Source organism: Ambystoma mexicanum, chromosome 1p (assembly GCF_040938575.1).
Source record: "Ambystoma mexicanum isolate Mex_15411 chromosome 1p, UKY_AmexF1_1, whole genome shotgun sequence".
Classification (NCBI taxonomy): domain Eukaryota; kingdom Metazoa; phylum Chordata; class Amphibia; order Caudata; family Ambystomatidae; genus Ambystoma; species Ambystoma mexicanum.
This window is the reverse complement of record NC_090921.1, coordinates 1,424,940,671-1,424,954,790: the sequence shown is the minus strand read 5'-3', so window position 1 is coordinate 1,424,954,790 and position 14,120 is coordinate 1,424,940,671. Positions and strand designations below refer to the sequence as shown.

Below are 14,120 nucleotides of genomic sequence, written 5' to 3'. Positions count from 1 at the left end.
TGTTTCGGCAAGATTGATAAATGGTAATCACTTTACCCTTGACGTAGGCTCATGTGTTGGGACGGGCACAGTGCTGAATAGAACCACATTATTCGTTTATAACATTTTAAAAACTGTTATCTGATCTTAGCAGTATGGTACTTTTAGGATTGTGGACCCTCAACAGTATAAAATACATCTTTCTGAGTAATTGACTTGTATTTGTTTTGAAAATATAAATTTCCTTTCCATTTTGTGACAAAATAAAGGCAATATAATTCTAACAAGGTACAGTTTAAATCTTTTCCCTTGTGAATTGGATCTCTTTCCGACACTAATTTGTTAGCTGTTTTAATACAAGATGGTGTCCTGAAAGATGCTTTCCTATTAGCTGTCGGTTATTTCAATTTTCTTTTTACATTGTGTACTCTCGTGTCTATTCTAAAAATTGGTGGATAAAACCTGCCTTTACATTAGTAGTTTTTTTTACTTTGTAGGCAGCTATGGCTACTTGGTTTTGAATTTTCCTGTAATACATAGTAAAACCACAAATGTAATGTTATGTTACTGGTATTTATACTGCATACAACTTCCATTTGCATGGTCTCCATGTTGTCTGGTGGTCTGAGTCGAGGGTGTAGAGCAGTGGTGAGTAAGCGACATCCCCCTAGATGCTGCAGCCACAACTCCCTCGATTCTCCCACCATTGACTAGATCGGCTACGGTTGATGGGAGCTGCCAAAACAGCTGGCGGTCCAAAGGTTGCCCACTGCCTTTGATGAATTGTTCCCTTTTTAATTGTTGTCGTCTTTTCTTGTTTAGGTGGTGCAGTGGGTGGTGTTTTCGGCGCCTGGATGAGCAGCGGCCAGTTCCAACCTTTACCACAGATTATCATGGAATTACCTCCGTGTCAAAAGGAGAGGCTTTATGATGAAGTTTCAAACATAATCAGCAGATTGGATTGGACGGATGCTACAGAGTTGATTTTGATTGTAATGGGGAATTCCAGTCTGAAACAAATGGTGGCAGCAGCGCTAGTAAAGTATGTGACCCAACAGCTGAACGCTGAAGTCCAATATGGAGACTAACGGTGTGCCTTGCAACTCACGGAGAAACGCTCTAGTCCCCACGCATTCTGGGAAATGTTCATAGATGATACAGTTTGTAGTTTGCGGTTAAGGGTGTCCTTGGAATTGCAATTGTGTTCCTGCAATGCGTTTTCCCTCATAATGGCATTATTCGAACAAAAAGTGGAGTTGACTAATTTGTAGAGCATTTAGTGCCCATCTACGTGCAAACCAAAACCCACAAGGAATCGCGTGTTCTTCTGGACTCTGTGGAAAAAGTCGGTGTGGGGGAGAAAAATATAAGATCAAATTGCATAAATGCATATGTTCAACAGTGTGCCACTTCAGTAAAATTATACACTGTACTTTATGTGGTTTGCATTTGCACCCATGTTACCGGGAGGACCTTAATAGTTAGCCAACTGCTGATCATGCTAGAACTTGTTGCCCCATAGTTGCAAGTGCTAGCTAGCATGTTACTACGCCCGAATTGGGTAAGTGTGCTTAAGTGGTCCTGGGAGCAGTTGGCAACTCTGCTTTAGTTTGATTTGTGTGGTGTCTCTCAACTTTTCTAGCAGGAGATATGAATGGCTTTTTCAATGTGAACCAAAGCACTTAAAAACTGGTTATTATGAAATTGTATGGCCTTGGAAAAGAGCAACTTGCCTAAATCGTTCACAAAATCCAAACATCACTGTAGAACTCTGCTGGTTCGGACAAATATATTTTTTTTATATTGGAATGGAATCTTTTATTAGATGTTAAAAAAAAAATGATGTAATCACGTAGATAGAATTTTTTTTTTTAATACTGTGAATCCGAAAACAGACTTTTAAAAACGATTATTTTGCACATTTAATCGAAAATAATTGCAGGGCGAGACCCCCCGCAGCCCTCACCCACATTAATCACCCAACGCCATGTATTATTTGGATGAAACGTGGTAAAATGTTGTTTTATGACTCACAATAATGGTGTCATGTTTTCGACATATACCCAAAAATGCATCCATTAAGTACTAAAGTAGCATTGACTTCTACACTGCATTCTTTGTAGTGTACATTGCATTTGTCTGCAATTGATTTTGTGAGGAAGGTAGTTTGTTTTGTAAGTTCTAACTGTGTTGCAAGAAGCCATGTAGGATATTGGTAAACAGGCTTCACTCAACAGAGATTGCAGACAAGATGAGAAAATGGAAGCCACTTGCCTTCTCGGTGTGCTATTTCACCACCATGGCCTTGCACATTGCTGCCTTGTAAGTAATTCCACCATAACTTAAGCATACCTGTATCTTGCCTAAAAACGGCACTGATTTGGCGTTAACGTAGCACTTCATTTTTGTAAATCCTTCCAGATGCACTGCTGGTTTCCAATTGGGTGAAATAAACATTACCCTTCTATAGCGGTTAAAACACGTTAGACTCTCTCCTCTAACCGTACTACACCTTCCTTGGAAGTTGGCCGCTGGAGGTGGTTACAGCGTTGGATCTCACAACCTGCACCACAAAACCACCTGCCCACGTATCACTCCTGTTTGTTGAAGTCGGTCTGGAAGAGTCTTTTTATAAAAAAAAAAAACCTGGTGCCTGTTTTTTTAAATAGTCGGTGCAAACACAAAATAGGTTTACACAGATGTGTGGCTTATCGGTTAGGCTGTTTTGGAAATCTGTACCATGATTTCATCCAACAGCACTTGACATTAAAACTGGTGATAAATAACAGGCAAAGATGTGAGAAGACTGTAATATTCCATATAATGTTGATTATACATTTGTCGGGATGACAATTTGGCAAAGTGTATGTTTGAGGCATATTGGTATGTCTGGACAGCAGGTTTATTAGAAACTGACTTATTTGTTGAATTGGAGTGCGCTCAGTCTCAGTTTTATTCTGCTGCCGCCTCCTGCCAAGTATGGCCCTTAGTTTGCTCCAGAAGTGCCCCCCCCCCAATTCTGCATCAAACGTATTGTTAACAAATACACAGTTGAATGTGTAGTACACAGTTGAATGTGTGGCGGAAGGGAGCTGATGGGTGAATTAGCAAATGTATCAACACTGCCAGCTCCGATTTGGTGGTGGACCCTTCTCGGACTCGCCTACTAAAGCACGAAGAGCCATCAGCATTTCTCCCATGGAGTGCGGGGGCTCTGGAGGAGGGTAGGAGACTGACAACGTGCATAAAGGACTGCACAGGTCAGCCTTTGATGGTTGGATTGCTGTGCATGGCAACTCTAGGCAAACCTAGCAGCTCACACTGGCTGCCACAAGTGATTGCCCTAGACCCAAAGCGCCTTGGGCAGATTCTCTGGCAGGCAGGTAGATTTAGAAGGTACTGGAGGCACTGCTTCAACGAGGTCTCTTAAATCAAGGCCGTACTGGCTACTGAGGTTAAATGCACCCCAACACATTATTTCGAGAAATGTACATTTCTCTTTTTGCTGGTCGAAAAGTGTTGCTTTCTATTCGGTGCTAGATCCCGTTTAACATCTGAACGTGGCAGTGGAAATGAATGTGTACAGCAGTGCTCGCGTTAAGTAATATGCTCTTTCTGCGTGAGACTCTGTGGTATGGTTCTATGGTGCCACCAAGAGGTTCTGGTGGCAAAGTCATTGCATCATATGGCATCTCGCACCTGTATTTATTTTTTGACACTACATAAAAAAAGAATTCAGAATTTTGAATTTCTGGTCAATTACAGGAAATAATTCGTGGTGAAGAACAATTTGTGCCCGTTACAGGGTTCTGTAGTTATTGTACACTAATTGGTCGAATGGGAAAACCTATGTTGCCCTCTGATATATAGTTTTAGAAGAGTTCCTTAGCAATAAGCGTTATGACTTAAATGCACAAGTGGTTTATGGTGATGATACATCTAGAGTGAGACTATAAAAAGATCTTGTTCCCCACCTTTCTTCGTGCCAAAGCATGAATACAGATACAGTATACAGGGAAATGTACTTACTATATATTACTTGAATAGAAACTATTTTGTGCTTCGAGTTGAAAAATATTTAAAAAATAAATGACTTAACTAGTTTAACATCCATGAAGTATGTGCGTCATTTAGAACCCATCTAGTAAAGAGCTCCGTTTAATAATGTGGTTTTGGCTTGTTTGTTTTTCTTGCCATGATGGAGAGAGGGTGTGTGCGTTTTTTCACTTACGAGTTTTATTTTGCTGCTGTCAGGCAATGCGGTATAAAACCTGCGGTAGGCTACAGTAGCTGTACCAGCTCCTTTTAGACCAGTAGACAAAATCCAACACATGATGCAACCCTTGATTTATGTCCACAAAAAGGTTGTTCTTCTATTGTAAATAATGTGCATTGTATTGCAGCATTTCCAAAATACCAAATACCTGTAGGAAGAATAAGTAAAATCTAGCTGAAATCTTGCTTAAATATGGATACAGCAAATAATCCAGCCAACTGGTCATATAAATAAAGTATACATGGAGGGTGAAAACTGTGAAAAAGGAGGACTTGTTGATGGGCTGAGGTTCGTATCTGGTAACATCAATGAGTGAGTAAATGTGTAGAACACAGCAAGTGAAGGTAAACCCTACCAGTGTAGTTGCAAGCACGTTTGTAAACCTCTGTCTTAAATATCCAAGTGGCAGTAGAGGAGCTCACACAGGAGGCTGGTTGCATGGCAGGCAGGCAGGCAGGCTTCTGTTCCACAAGATGGAATCAGTTGCACTCTGACCGTCCCTGGGTAATGATGATGCATTGTCCTAAGCTTTCAGATTCAGTAGCAGGTCGTTAGGAAGCCTAGTTAGGTAGATCTTACTCAAAAGTAGAAACCGTAGATGCCACCTTTGTTACTTCATTCAATTTTTCCCGGTTTGTCTTTTTGTTTGGGTGGTTTGTTTGGTATAATCTTAAGGAAGATTATATCGATAATTGGCTGCATAACTTTATTTCCTGCTGGCTTTTATTTTTTGGTATTTTTTGATATGTTGCATAATGCACTCTTTAGCATAAACCAAGAACCACTTGTATGTAAATTAGGTGAGGGTCAAGCTCTGTTTGTACTGGGTGTAACTGAAAGTGAGCCACACGCATTTGAAATTTAAGATTCCAGTTAAGAACTGATGTTCATAGGAGCTCATTTTAAATTGCAACTGATTTCAATGGTGGTGCTGAAGTAGGCAATGTAGGTATACAAGTGCTCCACCCAGTGTGTCTGTTTTGGGTGTCTGTGTTTCAACTCCCATTATTTTCTGCGTCTCTCTTCCTCGTTCCAGTACTTATTTGTGAGGTGTCCCATCTTCTCAGGAATCCTTTCTTTATTTCTAAACCCGTTAGGTCCTGCCCCTTGCTGGGGAATATCACGCAGCGCTCACCAGACGGGCCTCTTGCCTGGCTTGAAGGGGCACTGTTTCAGTGCCGGAGGCGGTCCATGCTGCCAAGCTCGTTGGTGTCCTCCTCCGGTGGGCACTCTGGGGTCCCTGACAAGCTTCGGGTCCCGTAAGTACCATGACGTTTTGCGATGAAGGCACAGGCCCTGCTGGGCTCTGGCCTCGGTGTCCAGTGTATGCCCTGGCTTGGAGGCCTCCCGCGGGGGCAGCTCCTGGCTGCTTGGCAGGCTCTGCTTGGACAGGCTTGCAATAAGGACTTGGGGTGGGGGGGGGGGGGGCTGGGCTGGGCTGGGCTGCCAGCCCATTCTGTCTTCTGGTGGGTGTTGCCATGGCGGCGGTCTGATACTGAGGCCACCCCCACCCATGGTGCTCTCTCGGCTCCCATGCATTTTTGTATTTCTTGGTCCCTGCAGTGGGGGGGTGGGTTGGTTGTTTTTGTGTTGCCTGCATGCAGAAATATGGGAAATGGGAGAATTTGCAACAGATTTTGTTATATATATATATATGGGTGGGTTTAGGGGAACAATGTAGGAGGTTTAAGGGGGGATCTGCATGAGGGGTCTCCCCCCCCCCCCCCCATCCCCTCCTCACATATATGTCAAAATCAAACTGACGAATTTAAAAAACATTTTTTTTAAACTTTTTTTTTTTTTTTTTTTTTAGATGAACGCTCCTTCGAGGAAATGTATTTGAGCAAATCGCCCTAAACTGGGTGCATGCTTACTCTTCGTCCCCGTCCACTTCTGAGAGGCCTTCTAAGCGGATAGTTGAATGGTCTTAGAAGCAACTGTTATAAGTGTTTCAAAAGGCTATTCAGGAGCTGCAGTCCAGCGGCTGCAGGGGACGGGCCCGGGCTTGCTCTCCCTCCCTCCCTCCAGGCCGTCTTTCTCCTCCTCCTCCTCCTCCTCCTCCTCCTCCTCCTCCTCCTCCTCCTCCTCCTCCGATTGATTATTTTTGCTTCCCTGTGTCCAGGGATGGGGAGGGCTGTGTGTGTGGATCATGCTTCTAAACCTGTGAATGGGGCTCCCAGGTTTGTTCCTGCGTGGTTTAAGAAAGACCTGAAGGCTGGCCTCCTGATTCTGACTAAAGATAGGGAGGCAGTATTGGCCGCTTGGAAGGAGCCTGACCGCATTGCCATTCTGTGTTTCCTAGCCAAACTGTACCCTCTTCAGGGTGAAGAGAAGCTCCTGCCTCAGGTGGTGCATGTTGATGATATTCTCCCAAGCCTGGTAGCTCGCTCTTCCATGGCCCCGGAGACGGCCAGTAAGGATGGGGCTCACAGGAAGCCAGATGGCGTCCTCATGGAAGGCCTTTGCAGGGGCTCACGTGTCATTGCACTCTGCTACGTATTCATCCAATACTGCTGAGATGGCATTTGATGGCCTGTGGACTGTCTCAGAGGCCTCAGAGACCTGAAGCCCCACATCCAGACTTTCCGCTGTCAGCAGGATTTCTTGTTGGACTTAGCTTATGATAGGGTCAAGGCTGTGGCCATGACGAAGGGTTCTGTTGTTGCTGGTCGTCGGTACTTATATCTTCGAGACTGGCAAACGGACTTGCACCAGAAGACGGTTGCCCTGAAGATTCCTTTCAAGGGGCATACTCTTTGAAAGATGCAGTGCACAAGGCGGATAAGCGTGCTGGAAAGTTTCGTAAGAAAGCCTGATCTGAAGCCTTTCTCACAATGAGCTGACCAGTTTAAACCTCGGCCGCTCGCTGTGATGCACGTAGGTCTGGCTGGGAGAGGGCCTGCTGGGTTCCTAAGTGTGGGTGCCCATCCCCTGGCGGCAAGTAGCCGAAGTCCTGACACCATGCTGGTAGGGGGGTGACTTCAAGGGTTCTGGAAGGCTTGACTCTGTTGTCCAGGGATCCTTGGGCGAACCAGACTGTGCGGTGTGCCTTCTGCCTGGTGTTCAGCTCCGCCCTCACCCCTTCAGTACCCTTGGGAGTTGGCAGGATGCCCCTGCCCTGGCGTTTGGCTAAGCGGCCAGCCATGCGGTTGGTTATTTTGGATTTCCTCTGGGAAAGGATGTTCCCTCGTCACAAGAGGGGCCAAGCTTTGTATGCAATAATCTTCTTGCTTCCCAAACCAGGCATGGACGTTTTGCTTAATCATCGACCTAAAGAAGCTGAATTGTCACATTTTAATCTGCCACTTCAAGATCTAATGCTTGCAGCGGGTTATCCCCCTGTTCCGGAGGGGGGGTGCTAATTGGCGTCTCCATCTCCTGGATGCCTATGTCCATGTTCCCATCTGGGGACCTCATCCGTGCTTCCTATGCTTCTCGGTGTGGTGGGGGGTGCCTTACCAGTTCAGAGCCCTCCCTTTTGGGTTTAAATCTGCGCCCAGGATTTTTACAAAGATCTTGGAGCCCGTCTTGGACATCCTGCATCATCAAAGGGTCTAGGTCTTCCTGTACCTGGACAAATAGCTGCTGACAGCGCCCTCGACCTCCCGCCTTCAGGTCCACTTGCATCGGACATGTCAGGTTCTCCAGGACTTGGGCGTTTTTTATCAACTGGTGCAAGTCCCATCTATCGTCATCCCAGGATCTCCAGTTTATGGGTGCCCTGTTTGGACGGGGGCCGGGGGCAAGGTTCTGTTGCTGGTGGACAGGGCTGCCAACCTGGTGACTACTATTGTCTGTTAGCCAGATCGCAGGCGCCAGCAAGGCAGTTGCTCACGTCCTTGAGTCACATGGCATCCTTGGTCTTCCTGGTGCCTTGGGCCCATCTTTGTCTGCGCCCTCTCTTGGATCATCTTCACCTGTACAGAAGGGAGTCTGAGTAGGACTTGATTACAAATTTGATCACTATCTTCTGATGCTCTCCTTCCTGTGGCGGGCACTGAGGTGGTGGATGAGGCCGGGGATCCTCCTGAAGGGCTTTCCCCTCCCTTCCCCTGTCCCAACCCTGGCCAATCACTGGTACCACGGATACCAGCCAGTGCGGCTTGGGCAGTTCGGGTGCCTGTCCTACCAGGGTGAATGAAGGAGTTTGGAGTCCTCTCACTTGTCCATTTGGTGGGAAATGGCAGCCCTCAGGGCTTTTTGGCCTTCTCTGTGGGGGAGGGCCGTGGTGGTGCAGACCAACAATATCACGACTGTGTCCTACATCAAGAGACTGGGTGGGATTGCTGGTACCGGCCACTGGGGGCCCTGATGAAAACCCTGAGGTTCTGGGCCGAGCGGCATCTAACGACTAAGACGGTTCACATTGAGAGTCTGCACAACACAGTGGTGGACAGGCTCAGCAGGGTGTTCCTGTCCAGGGACTGGGTGCTGCAGAAGGACGTCTTTAGGTTTCTCAGCATGAAATGGGGAGTCCTGTGGTTGGATTCGTTTGCTTCCACCAGATGGCTCAGGTAGCCCAGTTCTGCTCCCAATTTCCTTGTCTGGAGGTGTGTGGGGTAGATGCGTTTTCCTTTCGTGGCCAGTGTTTCCCAGCGTAGACCCCCTTCCAACCACTCCTCCACTGCCCCTGATCCCCTGGGTCTTTGTCAAGATTAGAGACCTGAATGTGTGGTGATTCTGGTCGCTCCCATCTGGCTGAGCAGGAGCGGATTTCCCTTGTTGTTGGCAGTGGGGGTCGGGCCTTTCTCTGCCATGGGTTCTGGCCACAGTACTACTTCCAGCTCTGGAGACTGGGTTTGCTTGGGGTCTTGAAAGTTGAAGGGGCAGGCTTAGGCCCAAGGAGCTCTCCATAGGTGTGGTGGACTCTAACCAGGAGTACAGGTGACCATCCACGGATAACTCGTACACTAGGCATGGAGCTGTGTTTCCAGGCTTGTGCGCTCAGCATGGTTCCAGTGGGGTTGCCTGCTCTCTTGAGGAGGTGCTGCAGTTCTTGCAGGACGACGTTGACCTGGGCCTGGCAATGTCTTCCTTGCGGGCCCAATGGGCTGCTACCAGGGCCTGTTCGGGCTCTTCTGGTTGGGTGGAAGGGGGTTGAGGACAGCACTCTGGTCTCTAGGCTCTTGAAGGGGTTCTCGTTGTGTCGGCCTGTGGTGGTTTCGGGCTTGCCTCCCTGGGATCTTCCCCTGCTACTCAAGGCCATTCAAGGGCCTCCCTTTGAGCCACTGGAGGATGTTCCTTTGAAGATTCTGACTATCACGACTGCCTTTCTTGTGGCCATCACACCAGCTAGAAGGCAGGGTGTACTTTGTGCTCTGTTGTGTAGGCCACCTTTTTTGGTGTTTCAGGAGGAGGCTCGCTTTCTCAGGTGTGATACCTTGTTTTTGCCGCAAGTGTCCTCTACGTTTCACCGGTATCCTTAAGTGGTGCTACCTGCCTTTTATCCTAATCTGGGCTTCTCTGACGAATGGGGGTGGAGTCGTTTGGATGTCCTGTAAGTAGTTTCAATCCAGCACTCCAACTAATTCAATGCCTAGTATGGGATGCCAATGGAAACCCTTATTTATATATTTTTATGTCAAAAGTTCTTTTATTTCTGGATGATGTACCCTTATATAACGCCCCTCTCTTTGAATCCCCCCCGGTCTCACTGAACCAAGAAGAAGGTTTGTTTTGCAAATTTAAAGATTTATTTGAAGAATTGAACAATATATATCTCACTTTTTATATATATAATATATATATGAATAATATCTGAGTATCACACTTATGAATATGTATGCAATGATCAGCAATGGGTAATATTACAATCTATAATCAATTAGGAGGAGGAATAGGAAGAATAATGTAGCAGAGAATATCTTTGTATGGGTTCAAGGAAATGCAATGATAGGAAAGAATGCAACACAGAACTAAACTTGATATGAATTTAACCAAAGACAATGTGATCACTCTTACCCCCCTCCCCTGTTATTACTCACTCCCCCCAATATGCAACATGAAGAGATGGAATGAGGGCACACAGGTTTCAGGAATAACAATCAACAATTGCAGTTTCAATCCCGATTCCCCCCAGCAAGCTTAGAGAGAACAGTAATGATATTAAACAGGTCAATTGCTTTTAATTGTGGTTTGAAATGAATGGGACAATGCTAAAAATGATTTTAATTCGCTAAATGAGATTCAGAACTAGTGTGAGTTGCTTTGGATTGGGTCAGGTCAACACTAGCAATGATTGTTGGATGATTAGCAGATGGAAAACGAAATTCAGAAGTTGAAAGCAAGAAATAGCTGTTTTTACATGTGGTGAAATCGAGCCAAATGCAAATTCGCTGCAACTTTTCAGCGCACAAGAAATGCGATTACGGAAAAACTATAAGGAATGCGGTTCTTAGTTTGTTTGAAAGCTGAAGATGTTAGCTTCAAAATGACATTTAAATTTTGTTCCTAGCATGTGCGGTTCAAAAGTTAGAGGTTTTAGGAAAGTTTGATTTTTATCAAGAGTCAAGATTTCAAAATGAAAGATGCGCTGTTGTAGATTTGGAACAAAGATTTCTTAACACTAGAGAGTCTATGGAACCTCAAACTACACGGACAGCACATCCTCCGATCCAGAGGCGCCTCTGGATGGTTTCCATCTGCCTGAGACAATTGCCTTTCTCCAGAAAATATATATTAGCGCCAAGATGATTATCACTACAATTATCACAGGATTATGTGGATGAGAGAAAGATTTAGGATAGACAAAAGAGATCCTATAATGCAGTTATGGATATATTGGCACGATTTGGAGGGGATTACTTAATACTAAGAGATGACTATGGACAGTTCTATGCTAAATACTCACTACTATGGCTTTGGAATGGAATGGGCCCGTCAAAGATCTGGTCAAAGGTTTGGCTGGAATTCGCTTGCCACCGAACGGGATTCAGGACACCTGGACTGCTCTCAGCAAGGCACTCTGCTCTGCACAGCCTCTTGGACTGGATCTGACGGTTCTAGGTTACAGCTCTCCTGGACTGGTCTGGATCTTGGGTTCTAGCAAGGGTTCTTGGTCAGAGGTAGCCAACACAGCACATCCAGGCTGTTGAATTGATTAGGCCCCGTGGAAGTTTAGGGGTTAAAATCATGTTAAAAGATTTTTAAAGACCTGCTGAAAAGTGTTCAGCTTTTTGGGTTAGGCCTCTGCTTCAGGCCTCTGCTTCAGGGTTCTGGAGTCTGGTTCTGGAGTCTAGAGATGGGGTCTGGATTCTTCCTGCACAGCGCTTCGCCGGTAGATCAGTGATGAGTGAATGTGTGTGTCCTTTTTTTTGGTCCTCAACCGTCCCTATTTATCCATCTTCCAAAGGGGTGGTGAGGCTGATTATACCATGCACAACCCTCTAAGGATCTGATAGGTCAGAGAATTTCCCCCTCTCCTGATTTGAGAAAGGAACAGTGTGTCATGGTCATGATGTGTCATCATGTGTCAGAGTGACAGTGTTTAGGGTCCAGAGAAAATCCCTCTCCTTTGCTTTTACCCAGGAAATCAATTTGTCCCAAAAACATATTTCCATTATGCACAACTTGTTAGTCAATCTGTCATGTAAATATGTATTATTAAGGTACGTTTCTGTCCAAGCCGCCTCTTCCTACCTACGAGTTTTGGTTTACAAATGACAATTTTTCGTGCTCTTGGGAGGTTACTCAGTGTCAGTTCTGTACCAATTTTTACACATGCATACACATACCATCTGGGCATATTCCTGGAAATGTTCATGTTCCTGACATAATCACAATTGCTAGAATATGAGCTTTTTTCGTGGTTCAGTCTCTGAAAGTCGCAGAATTTCCAGAGTAGTCTCTACTTGTGAACAATATTTTCATTTGAATAATCTCTAAGTTCCATATTTTTGTCAGTTCGGTACAATATTTTATAAGTCTTTTCCCAAAACAATATTTTCTGGGCTCTCTGAATACACAAAATGGTTTGTCTTGGCTGGGCTAGAGAGTCACATGGGCTTGTCTTCCTGGGCAGTTGGTGTCAGGCACACCCAAATTAGCATTTTCTTTCAGTTCAAGGACCCCATTGAGGAAGTCTCCTCCCCTTCTCATTAGCAGCCCCATGAGATATTCTCTCCTTTTGGTGGGAATGAACAGGGTGGTGTGAAGTGTTTTTGTTTGTTCTATTGCTGCAAGTGTACTAACCTCAACATTATTTTTCTATGTAAATCCCTAAAACTGCAAGTAACTTGTTTGTAAGTAATTTGTATACCTCATACTACTTTTTTCTGTCACTTGCTGGAGAATTGTGCTGTGCTGTGGAATTTAAATAATAAAGATCTTATGTAGCATTTCATGGAAAAATGGGTTTTCAATGTGACGGATAACTTCACAGTATGTATCTAATACCTTGGCACTGGAAAAAATGTATGTTCATTCAGTTTTACAAGCTAAAACAAAAGTACTTTCAAATGCACAAATTCTTTACAAAAAGTAAATTAATTCTTCTATTTAATAGCAAGTCAGAAACCAAATCGATGTCTTCATTGTGACAGAAATCTGAGTTTAAACACATTGATTCTATTTGCAGTTGTATTTCTGGAATAATATGTAAATCATAAAATCTCGTGGTTATTCCTTACCCAAGTTCAGATATTGGATTCTTAAAATAGTGTGTTGGATCATATTTTACAAAAAAGGTCCTGCCAAGATACGTGATTTTCAGATGGACAAATGGCTCCATTCAATTAGTTTATACAAAACCTTTTAACAATTGTATTGTTTTATACTTGTTTGGGGGTGGGGGGCGTTGTTGGATGCCAGCGGTGATGGCTGCCTGTGTGTGTATCTGCGCCGTGCTGCATAAATCTTGAGTTCCTAAGTTCCGAACAGCAGAGGCGTTGGAGCACCTGTGGACACCCTTGCAATCTCATAAAACCCTGTGTCTCTGGTGCAAATCGGGGCATAGGAGCCCGCAGGTCTCCCAGACGTGGAGCGGAATCTTCGAGCACTTCCCCTCCCCCTTCCGATTGGCGCTCCTGGCCTTTCTCCCAGGCGGAGAAGGCACATAGGACCCGGGGAGGAGCAGCTGGATGGTGAGGTGCGAGGCCGCCGGGTCCCTGCACAGAACTCCTGCCATCTTGGCCGGCAGGGACGGCGTGGACAGGGCAGCCGGAAAGACATTTTGGTGAATGAAGCAGGCTTCCCCTACCCGGAGGCCACCATGTGCGCTGTGTGCGAGCGGCTCGGCCAGCCGGGTTGAGGGAGAGCCCCCCCTCCCCCATTTCTCTCTCCACATCATCAGGTACGTGGAACTCTCCAGGCACGGAGTGGCAGCCCATCAATAAACACCCCGTTGTGGGCCGGGGCACCAGCAGTGAGCATATGAACACCATTGACTGGCCGTATAACAGCTGACTACTTGATAGGGAATGTGGAAGGGGTCAGTGTCATTGTGCCTGCTCAGAAGATAACCCCGGGCTCCATTCTAATACTTACCTCCGCATGGGGACACTGCAAACACAGTGACTCTGGAAGAGGTCCAGGAATACATGGACTCCTTCCCATTGCCCAAGCTGTGCACTTCAGACAAGGCACTGCTAGAGGGTCCCTTAACATTAGACAAAATAGAACAAGCCATTTCGGATCTGCGAACAGGCAAGACTCCAGGATCGGACGGCATCCCAGCCGAACTTTACAAAGCGTTCAAGACAGTTGGCTCCCAAGTTACTGTAGGTGTGTGAGAGGTGAACTGCCAGACACCATGAAGAAGGTGATAACTGACCTGTTCAAACCTCAAACCCCCTCAGGACCCTGCTTCTTACCGCCCCCGATCACTAATTAACACAGATGCTAAAATATATGCTAAGGTCATCACCAA

At 45.6% G+C, this 14,120-nt stretch overlaps 1 protein-coding gene across 1 annotated transcript in view; it reads left to right on the top strand.

Annotated features, from left to right (window-relative positions):
* C1PH19orf12 (chromosome 1p C19orf12 homolog) overlaps nucleotides 1-12,591 on the top strand; it is a 216,420-nt gene extending 203,829 nt beyond the window's left edge. Inside the window, exon 3 of the mRNA XM_069607077.1 lies at nucleotides 802-12,591. Within this exon, the coding sequence (XP_069463178.1) occupies nucleotides 802-1,067 (266 nt within the window). The 3' untranslated portion in view covers nucleotides 1,068-12,591. The remainder of the gene's footprint in view (nucleotides 1-801) is intronic.
* Nucleotides 12,592-14,120: the final 1,529 nt, after the last annotated feature.